We start from the raw sequence: 14,444 nt of genomic DNA, 5'->3' as shown, positions 1-14,444 counted from the left end.
CGAAAAATATAAATGTATTTTATTCGGTTATTTTTCAATAATTCCATCAAGCGAAAACGTGGACCTGTTCAATATATTTTTCTTACTTTTTACATATATTTAACGTAATATTTTAATTTGAAATATTATATTCATACCCAGTTAATTAATGGTCAAAAGCAAAAAGAGAGAGAATCGATTAGTCGGTGCAATTCCGAAATAATTATGAGAAAATGTATTGCTTTACTGAGAGCGGTGAAGAAGTTACTTTTGAGTTTGGAAGTAATTAGGATTTTAAATACCTACCCGACAATAGGGCACTATTTTATTTAGCACTACATAAATAATTTTAAGCCCATTCTCCTTGTAGACATGACAGATGTTCAAAAAAATCACAAACATATTAAATCAACCTTGAAAAAACCTTCTATAGAGATGGAGCCTAAAATGAAATTGTAGCAAAAAAGGGACCATTGGTCCCAAAGAGATTGCACCGTCCAATCTCTGACTAGTCAATTGATTAAGTTCGATACAAATAATGACTTTGCATTGCAGGTTCATTCATTCACGTGTAACGAACCTCATACTACTGCTATGACATTGAAATTTATTTTCTAATTTGACTTACGATGAGTAGATAATTAAGTAGGTAGCCAAAATTCTAAGCTTCGGCATTATTAGTTAGTTCAAAAATCCTGTAAGACTTGTGTCAAACTGTTAAAAGTAAATTAGCACTTTAGTAAGTACATAAGTAAGTAAGCACAATGGACAAAAAAAATGGCAGCCCTTCTGTGTGAGCAGGAAAATTGGAGCGGCGATATGAATGATGTTAATATATTTTGTTTATATAAATACCGTCCAATCCAAGGCCTGAACAAAAACGATGCATGCGTGTGAGTGAGAAAGTATTCGGCACCCTTATAATCTCTGCGAAACGCGCTAGAGTAAGATAAAAGGTCTACATATGTGTGAGTTAGTTTCCAAAAGTATCGCCGGCAAATCGTGGTGAATCGCTTCACGTGGCCTCGATAACCTGCGAGCTCGTGTTGCTAAAATTGCTGTTTTTGTGTTAAACATAAAGTCAGTGGTAAATATTTTTAGTTAATTAAGTAGGAAAGATGGTTCTGTGTGTTGTATTAAAATATGGTAGCCGTACTGATAAGCAAGAAGATGGTATTACGTTTCATAGGTAAGTTGATACATGTTCGTGATAATTTATTTGTATATTATTATATATTTTAAGATCAGTGACCTAGTGTTTCTTTAAAATAACTTAAATTATGGATATCTTTACCTAATGGTTGCATTTTGACCGCTTAAAAATACTATATAACGTAAAAAAATAGAAAATTATATTTTAATTCTGAGCGTCTAGTGCGAGCACTAGCGAAATGGTCTATGGTCTCGAAAATTTGTAGACGAATGCGTTCGCTCGCCCACAAGCCAAACGCACGGCATGCAGCTTCATTTAGCAATGCAACGCCGCAACGGGTTGCGTCTAGATGTATCTATAGTCTATGGTCCAATCTCTTTGGGTTCTAGATAGGTATACCAAATTAAAATAAAGATTGCTTGAATTATTCATATGTTTCAAATATTTAAGAATTGTGTTCGTTGAATTTGTAATATTATTATTTTGGATGGGTGGGTTTGAAATTCATTTGAATTTTTGTAATATGAACCATAAACAACAGTGGAATTAAAAAGGGTGCTTAAAGTTTAAATTATTAGAGCTGTAGGTTGGCAGTTGGCGTAACTGATTTGACTATAGACAAAATCTTGATCCGTCAAAGAAGGTACAATATACCTATATGACTACCTACCTAAGAGACTGGACACCGTCTCTTTGGAAAATACTATAATTAGTATCAAAAATGACAAAATGGTCTGCGTGGTGAAGTAATATATTCTAAAATTATTTTTATTACATAATTATAATATTATCTATCTATTTATTTATTACTACATATTATATTAATACAAGTAAATATCATTTTTGATCTAATTTTATGCGAGGTAATCAGGCAAAGAGGCATATCAGTATAATAGTAGAGTGCAAAAAAGTGCAAAGTTATAAAACATATAGGTACTCACATATTTGTCCCGTCAGGTTCAATACAATATTTCTACTGGGCATGCGCAGAATATATCGTCGCCCTCAAGGAAGAACTCACCAAATACAGTTTTTGCTCAAAATGAGTTATTTATACAGAACATCTTGCAATTTTTAACTCTATCTTAGAAAAAATCACCAAAATTCTATCTATACGTTTTATGTTAAAAATTAAAAAAACAAAAAATTCACCAACTACGTAGAAAAGATATTTGTGTTATGGAAAAAGTCAGGAAAAATGTTACATGTTTTAAATGTAATGTACATAAACATAAAAATAACCAATCAAACAAAAAAAACCGTTTCCTTCTATGTATGTTCGTTTTCTAATGAGAGCAATTTAAAATTTTCAAAAAGTTTAAAAGTCGATTATCTCAGGATTTTACTTTTGCTGGTTGGTGAGTTCTTCCTTGAGGGCGACGAATTGTGTAAGTTGCAACTATCACGTGAAAATTCATATGCCATTAATCTTTTTTGAACCATGCATGCAATCTTGCAACTTGCATAAAACGTGTTTACGCATCCAATTTCTTGTTATGGCCACAATAATACGTACTGCCAGCAGTAAATCCATGCACAGGCTATGTTTTGCAAACATTTTTTACTAATGAAGTTGAACAACTACAAATTGTAATGTCTATAATATGCTCTACCATGCATGTCTTAAAGAAATAGTGTATAGGTAGTTTTTAGTATTAAAATTAAAGTAAAGTAATCATACACCTCTAATTACGTAGGTAAATAAGTGAAGTCAATATGTTGTTGTTTTTTAACAACAGGAACAAGGATTTTGATTTGATGGAACCAGACCACATTTTGTTTTATTTTTTGGAACTGAATGTTAACTGTGACCACTCTATGGAGACCCATATCGTCGCTTAAGAAACAACACCGCGGAAGTCAATTAATTAAAATTTTCAGGGGAAAACAAAAACCATCTCAAAAAATTGAAAATTGATACCTTTCAACTTATTTTTTTTGTGTTTAGTTAAAAAAAAATAAGTTAAAAGGTATCAATTTTCAATTTTTTGAGACGGTTTTTGTTTGTCCCTGAAAATTTTAATTAATTGACTTCCGCGGTGCTGTTTCTTAAGCGACGATATGATCCTATTAGGATCGGACATGGTCGAAAGAAAGAAGAATAGATGTAGCACACTATGCTTTTTTCACTTTTCACATTTTATGTAAGGCAGTGATTTTCTTTAGTACAATTTTCTTATGTCAAGCAAAATAAATTTATACAATAATGGATTTAAATTCAAATTCCATTAAGTACCCCTCGTTCAATAGTATTATATATTTAACTTTTTCACACTGAGAAAAGTGATTTAGTTTTACAACATATCGATAAATTACCATGCCAATATTTTTATTCTGGTAACCAAAGATATCCTATAAATGCAGGCATTGTGTTCAGCAATCATACAAAAGTATGCTTACAGAACATACACCACTAAAGTTGGAGCTGTTATTTTTTGTAGATGTGGAAATAAAAAACGTCTACAATTTTAAATAATAGGTATGTATTTTTATGAATATGCAAAAAATTCCGTTTGAATGATCATAAGTTTTTGATTTTCCTTTGCTCTTTCAATCCTATCCATTCAAATTTGACTCCTTTGTGGTTGTGCCTAAAGTGGCTTTTCATATTGCCCATCTGCGCGAAACTTTTCTTACAGACAGGGCATACGTATGGCCTTTCACCACTATGCAGTCTTTCGTGTTCCTGTACACCCTTGTGTGTGGAAAATGATTTTTTACAAAATCTACATCTGTGAGGTTTTTCTTTTGAATGTATTCTCAAATGAGAAATGAGAGACTGTTTATAACCCACACGAAATTGACAAATATCACACTCATAACTTTTCTCTCCAGTGTGAGATATTTCATGTGTCTGAAATAAAAAAAATACATAACATAAATGAAATATTTTTGAAGTATGGTCGCCATTCAGGAAAATAAATCGTAACAAGCTTTTTAATGTAGAACATTCAGAATCCTGCAATAAAAACAATCAATATGGAAAAATCGTTATGTGGAATAACACAAAATTGTCATATTATCAATATCTATTTCACCCTACACCACTGGTGATCAGTAACCCTATTGTAGCAGTTATGTTTGCTGTGAATATGACATTTAGCACCCGCACTAATGATAATACACTTTGGAAGTTCGCGTGCAGTCACAATATTTTTTTTCACATAATTGTAACACAATTTAAAACATTATCTTTGAACAAAGTTATCAAAGAAGCTTGTGTAATTACACAACCATGTCACATATTATTATATGGTGATATAGAATATTGAATTTATTGAAAATGTATAAATAATATTCAATGGTGAACTTACAGCAAGTGCGCGTTTATTTTTGAAAGATTTTTGGCATTCTCTACAAGGATATAAAACAGTAGGTTGTTTGTGAACACATTTTACGTGTCTCTTCAAATAGTATTTAATTTTGAATACCGAATCACAGAGTTCACATTTATACGGTTTCTCATGACTATGAATAGCCATGTGTTCACGCAGGGCTTGTTTTGATTTCAGTTGTTTTTCACAGATTTTGCACATGAGTGTTTCATCAACTGCGGCGTGAGTTGTATTATGGCCTCTGTGTCTAAGCTCGCCACAAATATGGCAAAAATAATCATTGCGACACTTCGACTTTTTTTTTTGCGACTTTCTTTTTTCCTTGCTTATTGCTTTCGACCTGTTGACAATAATTTTTATTCCGTGATAATAAAGATATTCTTCCCCATTTTCTGAAGTTTTGATCGTTTCCATGAGCTCATTGTCAGTCATTTGAATACAAGCAGTCTTTTCGAAATGGGATGAGCTTGTATCTTCATTGTGTAAATCGAGTGAATTATTGTTATCTTCGCTATTGATGTCATCACAAATATTGTTCTTGGTGATATTTTGGCGAAGTTTTTTATCATTTGTGGAGCACTGCTTGATAAATTTGGAAATATCTTCAACTTTAAGCATGCAATTATTACAAATGTAGTCTGGTAAACCGTCATTATGCTGAATCTAGAAAAAAGAAAAGTTTCAGTTTATTGACATAATTATATTATCGATGATGTTTAACCTTATCACTGCCAGCCAATTTTTACTAGGTGGACACTCGTAGGCCAGCTTTTTTCGGAATAAAATAAATCCTTTAAAAAATATGAAATAGGAACGGAATGATAACTATTTCTGAAAACTTACCAACACAACATGTTTATCAAGTTTATCGTAAATATTTTCACACTAAAATGATAAATATTGTTTAGAAAATATATACAGAATGTTTATTCAGAAGTTATGACGTTTACAAGAACCCGTGAATATATTCGTCATATGTCGTCGCGACATACATGCTTTGGCGAGTTAATTCGTCCGTGGCATGGATCAAGTTAACTACAGTCAGAAGCTAATAATTGGCATTCTTTTTCAAACAAATTTCCTTTGGATCCCCCACTGTGTATACCAGGCATGTCATCATTCTTCTTATTGATGAAAATAAAACCGAAATAGAAAAATAGTGACATCTGTGAGATATACTTTATAATTTATAATTAATTTGACTTGTATACTATAAACATCTTTAGCCCAGATAATCAGCGTCACCTTCAGAGCTTCAGATCAGTTTTTCTGTTTTTCATAGACCGAATGGGAACAAAATGTAAGCTGAATAAAAACAATACAAAAAGTTTCACTTCTGTTGGGTGTGTGCCATGCATACTCACCAATGGCAAATACACACTCTTGATCGTTTACTTAGTAGGTGATAATGTTTTTACCTTATTTTATTGTATTAATTTACTATATAAACAAGAATTAACTATATTCATTATCAGTACGTATTTGCCATAGTGCCTGAATATGGCGAAAGATGAAAAAGTTAAATCAATTAGAATATGATAAAATGTTTGCAGACATTCTATTCTATTCGAAAAACTTGTCTGGTTGCTCTCGCAGTTTCTAGTATAAATAAGAAAATTTTCATAAAGTCCTTTCCATATTGTTTTCATTGGCCCCATCTTTCACTGCAAAGTTTTGCCATTATAGGGAGTTTCCAGTAAAAACTTTTCTATGCCCATGGTTTCTTATCCCTGACGTGACGACTGAACATGACCGCACGAGCGGGCTACTGCGTACATGTTACCCGCGCATGCCAATTCTGCTATTCCGCGCCCGCGTGCTGACTCTGGCCAAGCACTTATTGAAAAAAACCGAAATATATCTAATTAAAATGTCATTTCAAACAAAATAATATATTTCTTGGTACAAGTTGGTTATGAGGAAGCAGCGGCAAACACATTTTTAAAATAGCCGATATACTGGATTATTTGTTAGGTTGGGTTAGTTTAGGTTAGGTTTTCATTCTTGAATTCATGAAATTTGCCAAAATCGGCTATAACAATTAGCGCGGTTCCCGCCTGGCTTCCCCATAACCGACTTGTACCTATTTCTTTATTCATTTAAAATAAGGTTTCAGGGAGCTCAACAAAGTTAGTTTGTCATCAATCCTCACCATACCAATTAGCATACTGTTTTAGTATCCTAACTAAATGTCTATGTATTTTTATCATTTGGAATAAATTACATATTCTCAAACAATATAAATTTTTTAATTGTAGTTTTAAAAATATTTTTTCAAATGTAGGGCAATATATTAGTCTATGTGTGGAGCGGTGCAAAGTTTCATGTTACCAGATTGACAATAATTAATAAAATTGTAGAAGTTGATTTATTCTGTAAAAAGGGAAATAATAACGAATTAATTGTCATAATATTATATACTACCTAATTAAAAGTAGGGGTAATTGTGCCGCAGATGATGTCATGCGCTTTTATAATTTTTTCTTACGAAAACAGTTTATTCCATGAAGACAATTAAAATAAGTACCTTTTCTGTCGGCGCATTGGCTTTTCGATCCTATAATAATTGTTGATTGAAAATTTGAAATTTTCATACATTTTAATGCATCATTATCACAAACTGAGATTATATTAGGTTGGGGTAGGTTAGATTGGGTTAGGTTTGGTCTAAAAAGAAAGTTATAAAATATGACATCATCTTCGGCACAATTACCAAAAGTAGGTTACCACCTACTTATTCATTGTAATGGTGTCGAAGTTACTAAATAATATTACGATGCCTACTTACGTCTAATTGAAAATATAACATTATACTGTCCAGCACTACATAGTTATCAAAAACGTAAATTAAAGCGCCTTTCGCAAGACATAGCCTACAAATACTATCATTTAAAGAAGTTTTATTTTGAGAGGACATTGTCAAGTTAAACCGAAACTATTGTTATGGGTTTTGTTTTGACTTTTGACACTTGTTTGCAGTGTTGCCAAGTCAAAATTTAAAATTTCAGTAGATTTTGACAAAAAATTCAGTAGATTTCATAAAATATCAGTAGATTTTGGAAAATGTAGTACCTATATTAAATATAATTTAAGACTAATAAGGATAAAAATAAGTAATAATATTAATTTATTGTAAACAATGATGATATTAATGGGTAAAATGGCGCTCTTGGGTAGAGTTACAATGCTTTCTTCGTCAATTCTAGTTTAACACATCAAAAAAGATCGTGCGTAAATCATTTCAAGTTTATTATTAAAATAATCATGAGTAAACTTACAATTATGGAGAAACACAAATATCAGTAGATTTCGTGAATTTCGAAAAAAATCATAAATTCAGTATATTGGCAAAAAATATCAGTAGGTCTACTGAAATTTCAGTAGACATGGCAGCACTGCTTGTTTGATATAATAAGCAATGTTGCCATCTTTCTGTCTTCAAATTCGATGTTCTATTATTTGGTGCCCAGCTAAATGCTGGATACTTGAACCACTTAACTTAGATATTGGACCACTCGTTTTTTAATAACTACGTCAATAAGCAAAATTGCCGCAATTGGAGTGAAGAAAATCCAAAAGCCATTATTGAGATGCGGTTATATTTACAAAAAGTTACTGTTTGCTCTGCTTTATGGTGGAATCATTGGTCCATTTCTTCAAAAATTATGGGCGTGCCGGCCAGAACGTACAGTCAATGGAGAACGTTATAGATCATGGGTTGCCAACCCGCGGCCCACTGGGTGTCACTTGTGGCCCGTGGAGCAGTGAGAAAATAAAAATAATATCAAATGCTGCCGCTAGATGTGCTAATTTCGCAAATTGAGATTCGATATTAGCTCAAGATTTTAAAAAGCACCGTGTGTTTTTTGCTGCATTTGCAATGCCATTCTTCGTAGACGTGAATTTATTACCGGGAAATTTACAAATGGAACATTGTGAAATATGTTGCGATGAACAAATTAAAGGAGAAATTCCATCAGGTTGGTTTGGAAGAGTTTTACAAAACATATTTGGATAAGGAGAAATTTCCTGCATTTTACAAACATGTTCTAATGATGACTTCGTTATTTGGAAACACTTACACGTGTGAACAGCTTTTTAGTCGGATGAAGCATATCAAATCCCGAGTGAGCACACGAATCACTGATGTGCATTTGGAAAGCTGTTTGCGTGTAGGAACAACCTCACTCAATATTGATACACTTAGTTCTGCCACACAAAATCAAACTTCTCACTAAAATTTATTATTTTGTTTATTTTTTATTATTTAAAAAAAAGTTTAATCTAATAAATATGTTTCATTCTCATTTTTGTTTTATTTTATTACTTAATATACATAATAATATAATATATATTTCTTTTTTGTTTTGTATAATAAAAAAAATCAGTTGTGCGGCCCGGTAGGAAATTGAGATACCCGGGGTTCCAGCGACTAGCTCAGGTGTCCATCGAACTCCGGATTCACAAAAAAAAAAGATATAAACGGTTAGAGTGAAAATAAAAATCGGTCTTTCGTGTTCGTGACGTGGTCTTATATTTTCTTATGATTTTTAGTTTCACAAATTTATATCTGGGTTTTTACGATTATAGTCGCAGGTCCTATCCTATTGGAAAAGGGACGCTTACTAACTTTTTTTTTTTTTTTTTAAATTTCGCGTACCCACGCCGTTCTACAAAAAGGACTCTCGTGATTGGCCAAATTTTATCGCATGATTTTGATTTGACGAATCACGAGGACCACCTCGGCGCAGGCGCGCAGATATTTCGACGTAGCCGGCAAGTGCGGCAAAATTTATTATATTTGAATACTTATATTTAGTCTTAAAATTATCGCTTTCATCCATCATCATTTATACTTTTTAAATTAAATTAAAATTATCTTATTTACACCTCCGCCCAATATGCGATTTTCACACACCGGACGAAGGCCTTTACTTATAAATAAAAAATACTTACGTGGTTGAGCAAGGAATCAGATTAGATGTTTTATGAAGCCGTTTCTAGAGGTCAGGGTTACGTTTCGACTTGAGCTACTAAATGATTATTTTACACCGGGAGAAACCCGCCTGTAACAGGGGTGTATCAAAATCTAGTTTTTAGAATCTGGCCCGGCTACTGAAAAGGTTGGCCACCCATGCTATAGATCAGTGCTCCGCAACCTTTTCTCACCCACGGCACACCAAAGGTCTTCCCAGAATTCCACGGCACACCACACGTAAAACAATTTATACACCAAAACATTGGACCCCACATCCTGAAGGGGGACCCTAGGCCAGGATCTTTTGTGGGCCCCCCTACCTATCGCTAAGGTTAAAGACAGAGTGATACCCTAAAATAGTTGTTTTCAAATGGTGTTCGAGGAAAAATAATGGTATTGATTGTATGTTTAGCGATTTTTTGTATTTATTAATACATCCACTTGAATTACGGTTAGTTGTCAGGTTAAGAATAATTTTATTATTTGTCGAGTATTGACATAATAAATTATATCCTACAATCGCATGTTTTAAAATATTAATACCAGCGCAGGAAAATAGCGCCGCAGGCGACTTTTTTTACTGTTAGAGCAAATTTGTAATTTGTGTTTATCTCACTTATCTGATTGACCTGCCATGCCGGCCTCCCCTGAGCCTTGGCCCCCAGGCTAGAGCCCTGTCACTGCCCCCTTGTAGGGGCCATACACCAAAATTACATTAGTTTATGTTTTTTTTATTTAATAAATAATTAAATATACAAACTAACATAACACATGACGAAGAACTAAATGTACCTACAAATTGTCATGTATTTGTACTATCAATATAATACCTGAGCTTGTTTCAGTGAACCTAAAAGTTTTATATATTTTGACTTGATATTTGAAAGAGCAACCCGAAGTTCTCGGTCAAGACCCTTCAAGCTAGACTGCTTATTATTTTTAATTATAAGTTGAGTTGAAAAACTTTGCTCACCTAGATATGTCGTAGAAAATCGGAGCTGAACTGCGATAGCCTTGTCGGAAATCCGATGATATTCTTTATTAACAGAAATCCAGAAAACACCCAATGGAACATCGGCGAAGTTCAGTTTTAGCGTTCCGTCGTTTCTCAATTCAACCAATTCCTCTCGAATTTATAGGAAAAGCGCTTCTATAGAATTTTCGGCATTGTTTGCAAAAGTGTTTCGAATCCAGTCGTATTGATTGTATGAAAGTAATGATGAAATTTCTTTTGCAGCAAAGTTAATTGTTTGTTTTCAATGGTGTTCTGGTAGGTCATATGGTTTGGTGGATTTATCAGAGCACGTCATTATATTTTCATTCTGACCTAGCATTGTTTTATAGCCATGTACGGAAATTTGGCTATTTAGTAAGTATTGTATAATATACAAAATTATTTGTGTTTTTTTGGAAGCAATGCACCGCGGCACACCCAGCATCGTCTCACGGCATACCGGTGTGCCGCGGCACACCGGTTGCGGAGCACTGCTCTAGATCAATGATTACTGATTTTTTTGTTCCCCAATTGAATGGCATTTATGTGGAAGAGCTGTGGTTTCAACAAGACGGCGCAACATACCACACAGCACGCGCCACAATCAATTATTTATTGAAGGAAACATTAGAGAGCATAATTTCGCGTTATGGATCTGTAAATTAGCCTCCAAGATCGTGCGATTTAACACCTTTGGATTATTTTCTGTGAGGATATGTGAATTCGCTAGTCTACGCCGATAGACTACTTGGAAGCCAACATTCGCAGCGTTATTGCGGATATACAGCCACAGCTTCTCCAAAAAGTGGTCAAAAATTGGATTTAATAGGATCATAATAAATGGGCCTCCACAGAATGGAAGTTTGTATTAACAGCATGGCCCCACAAGGGGGGGGGGGGGGGAGCTGATAGGGCTCTACCCTGGGGGGCCCGGTGTGGTGACCAGCTAAATAAGATGGACAGAAAAGAAAAAAAGGCTTTATAAAATATTGACCTTAATTTTGTCATGCAACTAAAATTAATTATTTTATTAGGCACAACACAATTATTATTCCTTTCATCATACCAACTTATTTCGGCTCTTGTGATTTACAATCTTTATCGCCGTCTATACGCAGTAAGCACTCATGTCTTTTTTGGACGAAATACAATACAATACATTAGTAAGTAAATCAATTGCGTTTGATTTAAAGCTGAAATTGCAAAAACAATAAAAATAGGTATGCAGTGACAAAAAGCGATTACTTTGCACGTGGTATTTATGAGTTTTATGACATTAGGCTTCAGGTGTTATTTTTGATAATCATCCGCATTTGAGATAATGCATGCCGACAAACAAAATTAACTCAACAAATGGTGCATTATATACCTAAATAATTTATAACTTTATCCCTGTGTATCGGGAAGTCCTTGACATGTGTGGCAGTGTAGCTAACTGTAGTATAATTATAGTATTTGTACTATAATTTTGGTGTGCGTACTATGTCCGATATAAAAATGGTATAGTACGCCCAAAATACTATACTTTTGAATATCGGATAAAAGATTTTTTTTTCTTAATGATTTCATTTCTACAATAAAAAAATAGAGGAAAATTTGTCCTGAGAGAAAAAAATGTTTGTCAGGTAAAAAACATTTCTCGAAACGAAACAGTTTTTCAGATTCGTTGGTAAAAAAATTTGATATAAGGAGGTGAAAAATGTGACTAAAAATGAGAAAAATAGACGTCAAGTTGGACTGCCCACTTAAATAGTATACTTTTTGGGACCACGTACTATAAATAGCAACACTGGTCTGGTGCTATGTTGCCAACCGTATAAGTATAGTATGTGTAATATAATTTTGGTCCGTATACTATACTATATACACGCATCAAATATTCTCTGTAATATAAAAAAAGTCGCCTGAGGAGCAAGTTTACTTCGAGGTTATTAAAAGTTTAAAATATGTGGTTGTGCAATACATTTTTTTATTACAGTTTGTCGATATTAAATCTTCGAGTGGATGTAGGTAGATACTAAACAATACGCTGAATACACTTAATAATTTTTACCTTGCAGAACAACATTTGGGAAATGCTGCAGTGTAAAGCATTACACTGCCATGAACCTTAGTTTTAGATAGGGGGGCCCGCCAACGATCTTGGCCTGGGGGCCCCGCTTCAGGATGTGGGGGCCATGATTAACATTTTTTTGTTTTTACCGGACATGGATGTCAGTCACTTGCTCAACGTATTACGTCCATACTCTGACTCGTACACAAATTGAAAAACAATATGTGAAATAGCTAGACCCAGGATTCGAACCTGGGACCCACGATGCTTAAGCCGCGCACCTAATGGCATAAATTTATTTTTCCTAAAGCCAATACCATGATTTTTATTTCATTTTAGAGTTCTATAGCTCTAAAGACACCTTTTACAAATACTATAATTATAGTACGGTTGGCAAAACCGACTGTTGGGTTGTGAAAATCGGTTAACGACAAATTGGTCTGCGTGGTGTAGTACATATTTTTTTCCATCAGGTTCGCTACTATATTTCTAACGGGCACGTGCGGATAACGTGTAAGTTGCAACTATCGCGTGAAAATTCAGATGTCATTGAACTTTTTTGATACATGCATTCAATCTCGCAACTTGCATGATAATACGTGTTTACACATGCAATTTCTTGTTATGGCCACAATAATACGTACTGCCAGCAGTAAATCCATGCACAGGCTATAATGTTTTACAAACATTTTTTCTAATGTAGTTGAATAATTACAAATTGTAATGTCTTGAAGAAATAGTGTATAGGTACCAGTGGCGGCCGGTGGTCTCCAGAATAACATTTTCTGGTAGTACGCAATGGTTTACCTTCTATAAAGAGAAGATCTTCTTCCTCTTCTTTCACCCTGTCATGACCCAGCATTGGGGCATATGGCAAGCACATATTCGCGCCACTTCCCTCGGTCCATCGCCAACTCTTGCGCCTCCCGCCATGTCAGACCTGCAGCGCGTAGGTCGCTTTTGTGGCACCGCTGCAGGATAAGGGAAGGCCGGCCACGACGATGGAACCCTTGACGGTGTGCCATAAGCGTACGAAGTGTCACACTCTTTGGCGGCATCTTCGTGATTACCTCAATCACCGAAGGCTGTTGTGTCCATAACAATAGGAAATAACTTACTTACTTAATGGTCTTCTAGAGCGCTCACAAATTCAATAAATCAGCCAAATAAGAAAATGTCGTAAGCCATATTAGGTCTGGTAGATCACTTTGTTTAAAGTGCAAAGCAGTAAGTTTTTTTAAATCTTTCTCATTTTTATTAATTTATATGAAATTATAAAATGAACTAGCATCAAGTGGGTGATATATATAAGACCTACTACTCATGTATTGCCGTTGTGTTTTTTTTATTATATTGAATGTATTTGAGGGGTTTAGAAACAAATATGGTAGTTTCTATTTTCTCATTAAAAATGTCTCGTATCTTTCTTATATGTACAATTTCTTAAAACATATTTATAAATATTGTGGTACTGTTCGGTTATCAGGAATACAGCGGAAAACACATTTTGAAAATATCCGATATACTGGATTATTTGTTAGTTTAGGTTGGGTTAGATTAGGTTAGGTTTGGTTAGGTTAACCTAACAAATAATCCAGTTTATCGGCTATTTTCAAAATGTGTTTGCCGCTGTATTCCTGATAACCGAACAGTACCAATATTGTTTATATACCTACTAATAATATATGACATTTTATAATACATTTTTTAGAAATTATAATTATAAAAAAGATATAAGACATTTTTATTAACTTGCAAACATTGTTATAAAATAGGGACTGGTGTTTTTCTTTCTAGAGTCCTAATTCATGCGCCGATCTAAACTGTATAAAAAATGCTACACAAAACGCCACTCCAGGAACATAGGACCACCGTTTAAGTAGTATACAATGACCTCACAGTAATCCTATGCAAACTGAGTATCGTATTTGGATCGCGATCGCTTTGCGCTC

The 14,444-nt window shown here is 34.0% G+C and overlaps 2 protein-coding genes across 2 annotated transcripts in view; both read right to left on the bottom strand.

Moving 5' to 3' along the window:
* The window catches only part of LOC147075037 (endoplasmic reticulum metallopeptidase 1-like), a 426,619-nt gene that overhangs the window by 396,131 nt on the left and 16,044 nt on the right, over window positions 1-14,444 (bottom strand). The window lies entirely within an intron of this gene.
* LOC147075038 (uncharacterized) lies at window positions 3,595-7,447 on the bottom strand. The gene is made up of 3 exons (XM_085942836.1): window positions 7,256-7,447; window positions 4,447-5,130; window positions 3,595-3,986 (listed from the first exon to the last, which is right to left on the bottom strand). Exons 1-3 carry the CDS (start codon window positions 7,382-7,384, stop codon window positions 3,654-3,656), a joined length of 1,146 nt encoding a protein of 381 aa, XP_085798962.1. The 5' UTR covers window positions 7,385-7,447; the 3' UTR covers window positions 3,595-3,653.

The sequence above is a fragment of the Rhyacophila brunnea genome, unplaced genomic scaffold (assembly GCF_057557595.1).
Source record: "Rhyacophila brunnea isolate RB1 unplaced genomic scaffold, BYU_Rbru_1.0 scaffold_15, whole genome shotgun sequence".
NCBI lineage: Eukaryota > Metazoa > Arthropoda > Insecta > Trichoptera > Rhyacophilidae > Rhyacophila > Rhyacophila brunnea.
Note: the sequence above shows the minus strand (reverse complement) of the source record. Positions and strands in the feature narration are given on the sequence as shown.

Excerpts from the sequence above, each read along its gene's own strand:
- LOC147075038 (XM_085942836.1), bottom strand. The coding sequence starts at position 7,384 with ATGTCCTCTCAAAATAAAACTTCTTTAAATGATAGTATTTGTAGGCTA. Across the intron at positions 5,131-7,255 it reads TGTTATATTTTCAATTAGAC|ATTCAGCATAATGACGGTTT; the intron begins GTAAGTAGGCAT and ends TCTTTTTTCTAG. Across the intron at positions 3,987-4,446 it reads AAAATAAACGCGCACTTGCT|ACACATGAAATATCTCACAC; the intron begins GTAAGTTCACCA and ends TTTTTATTTCAG.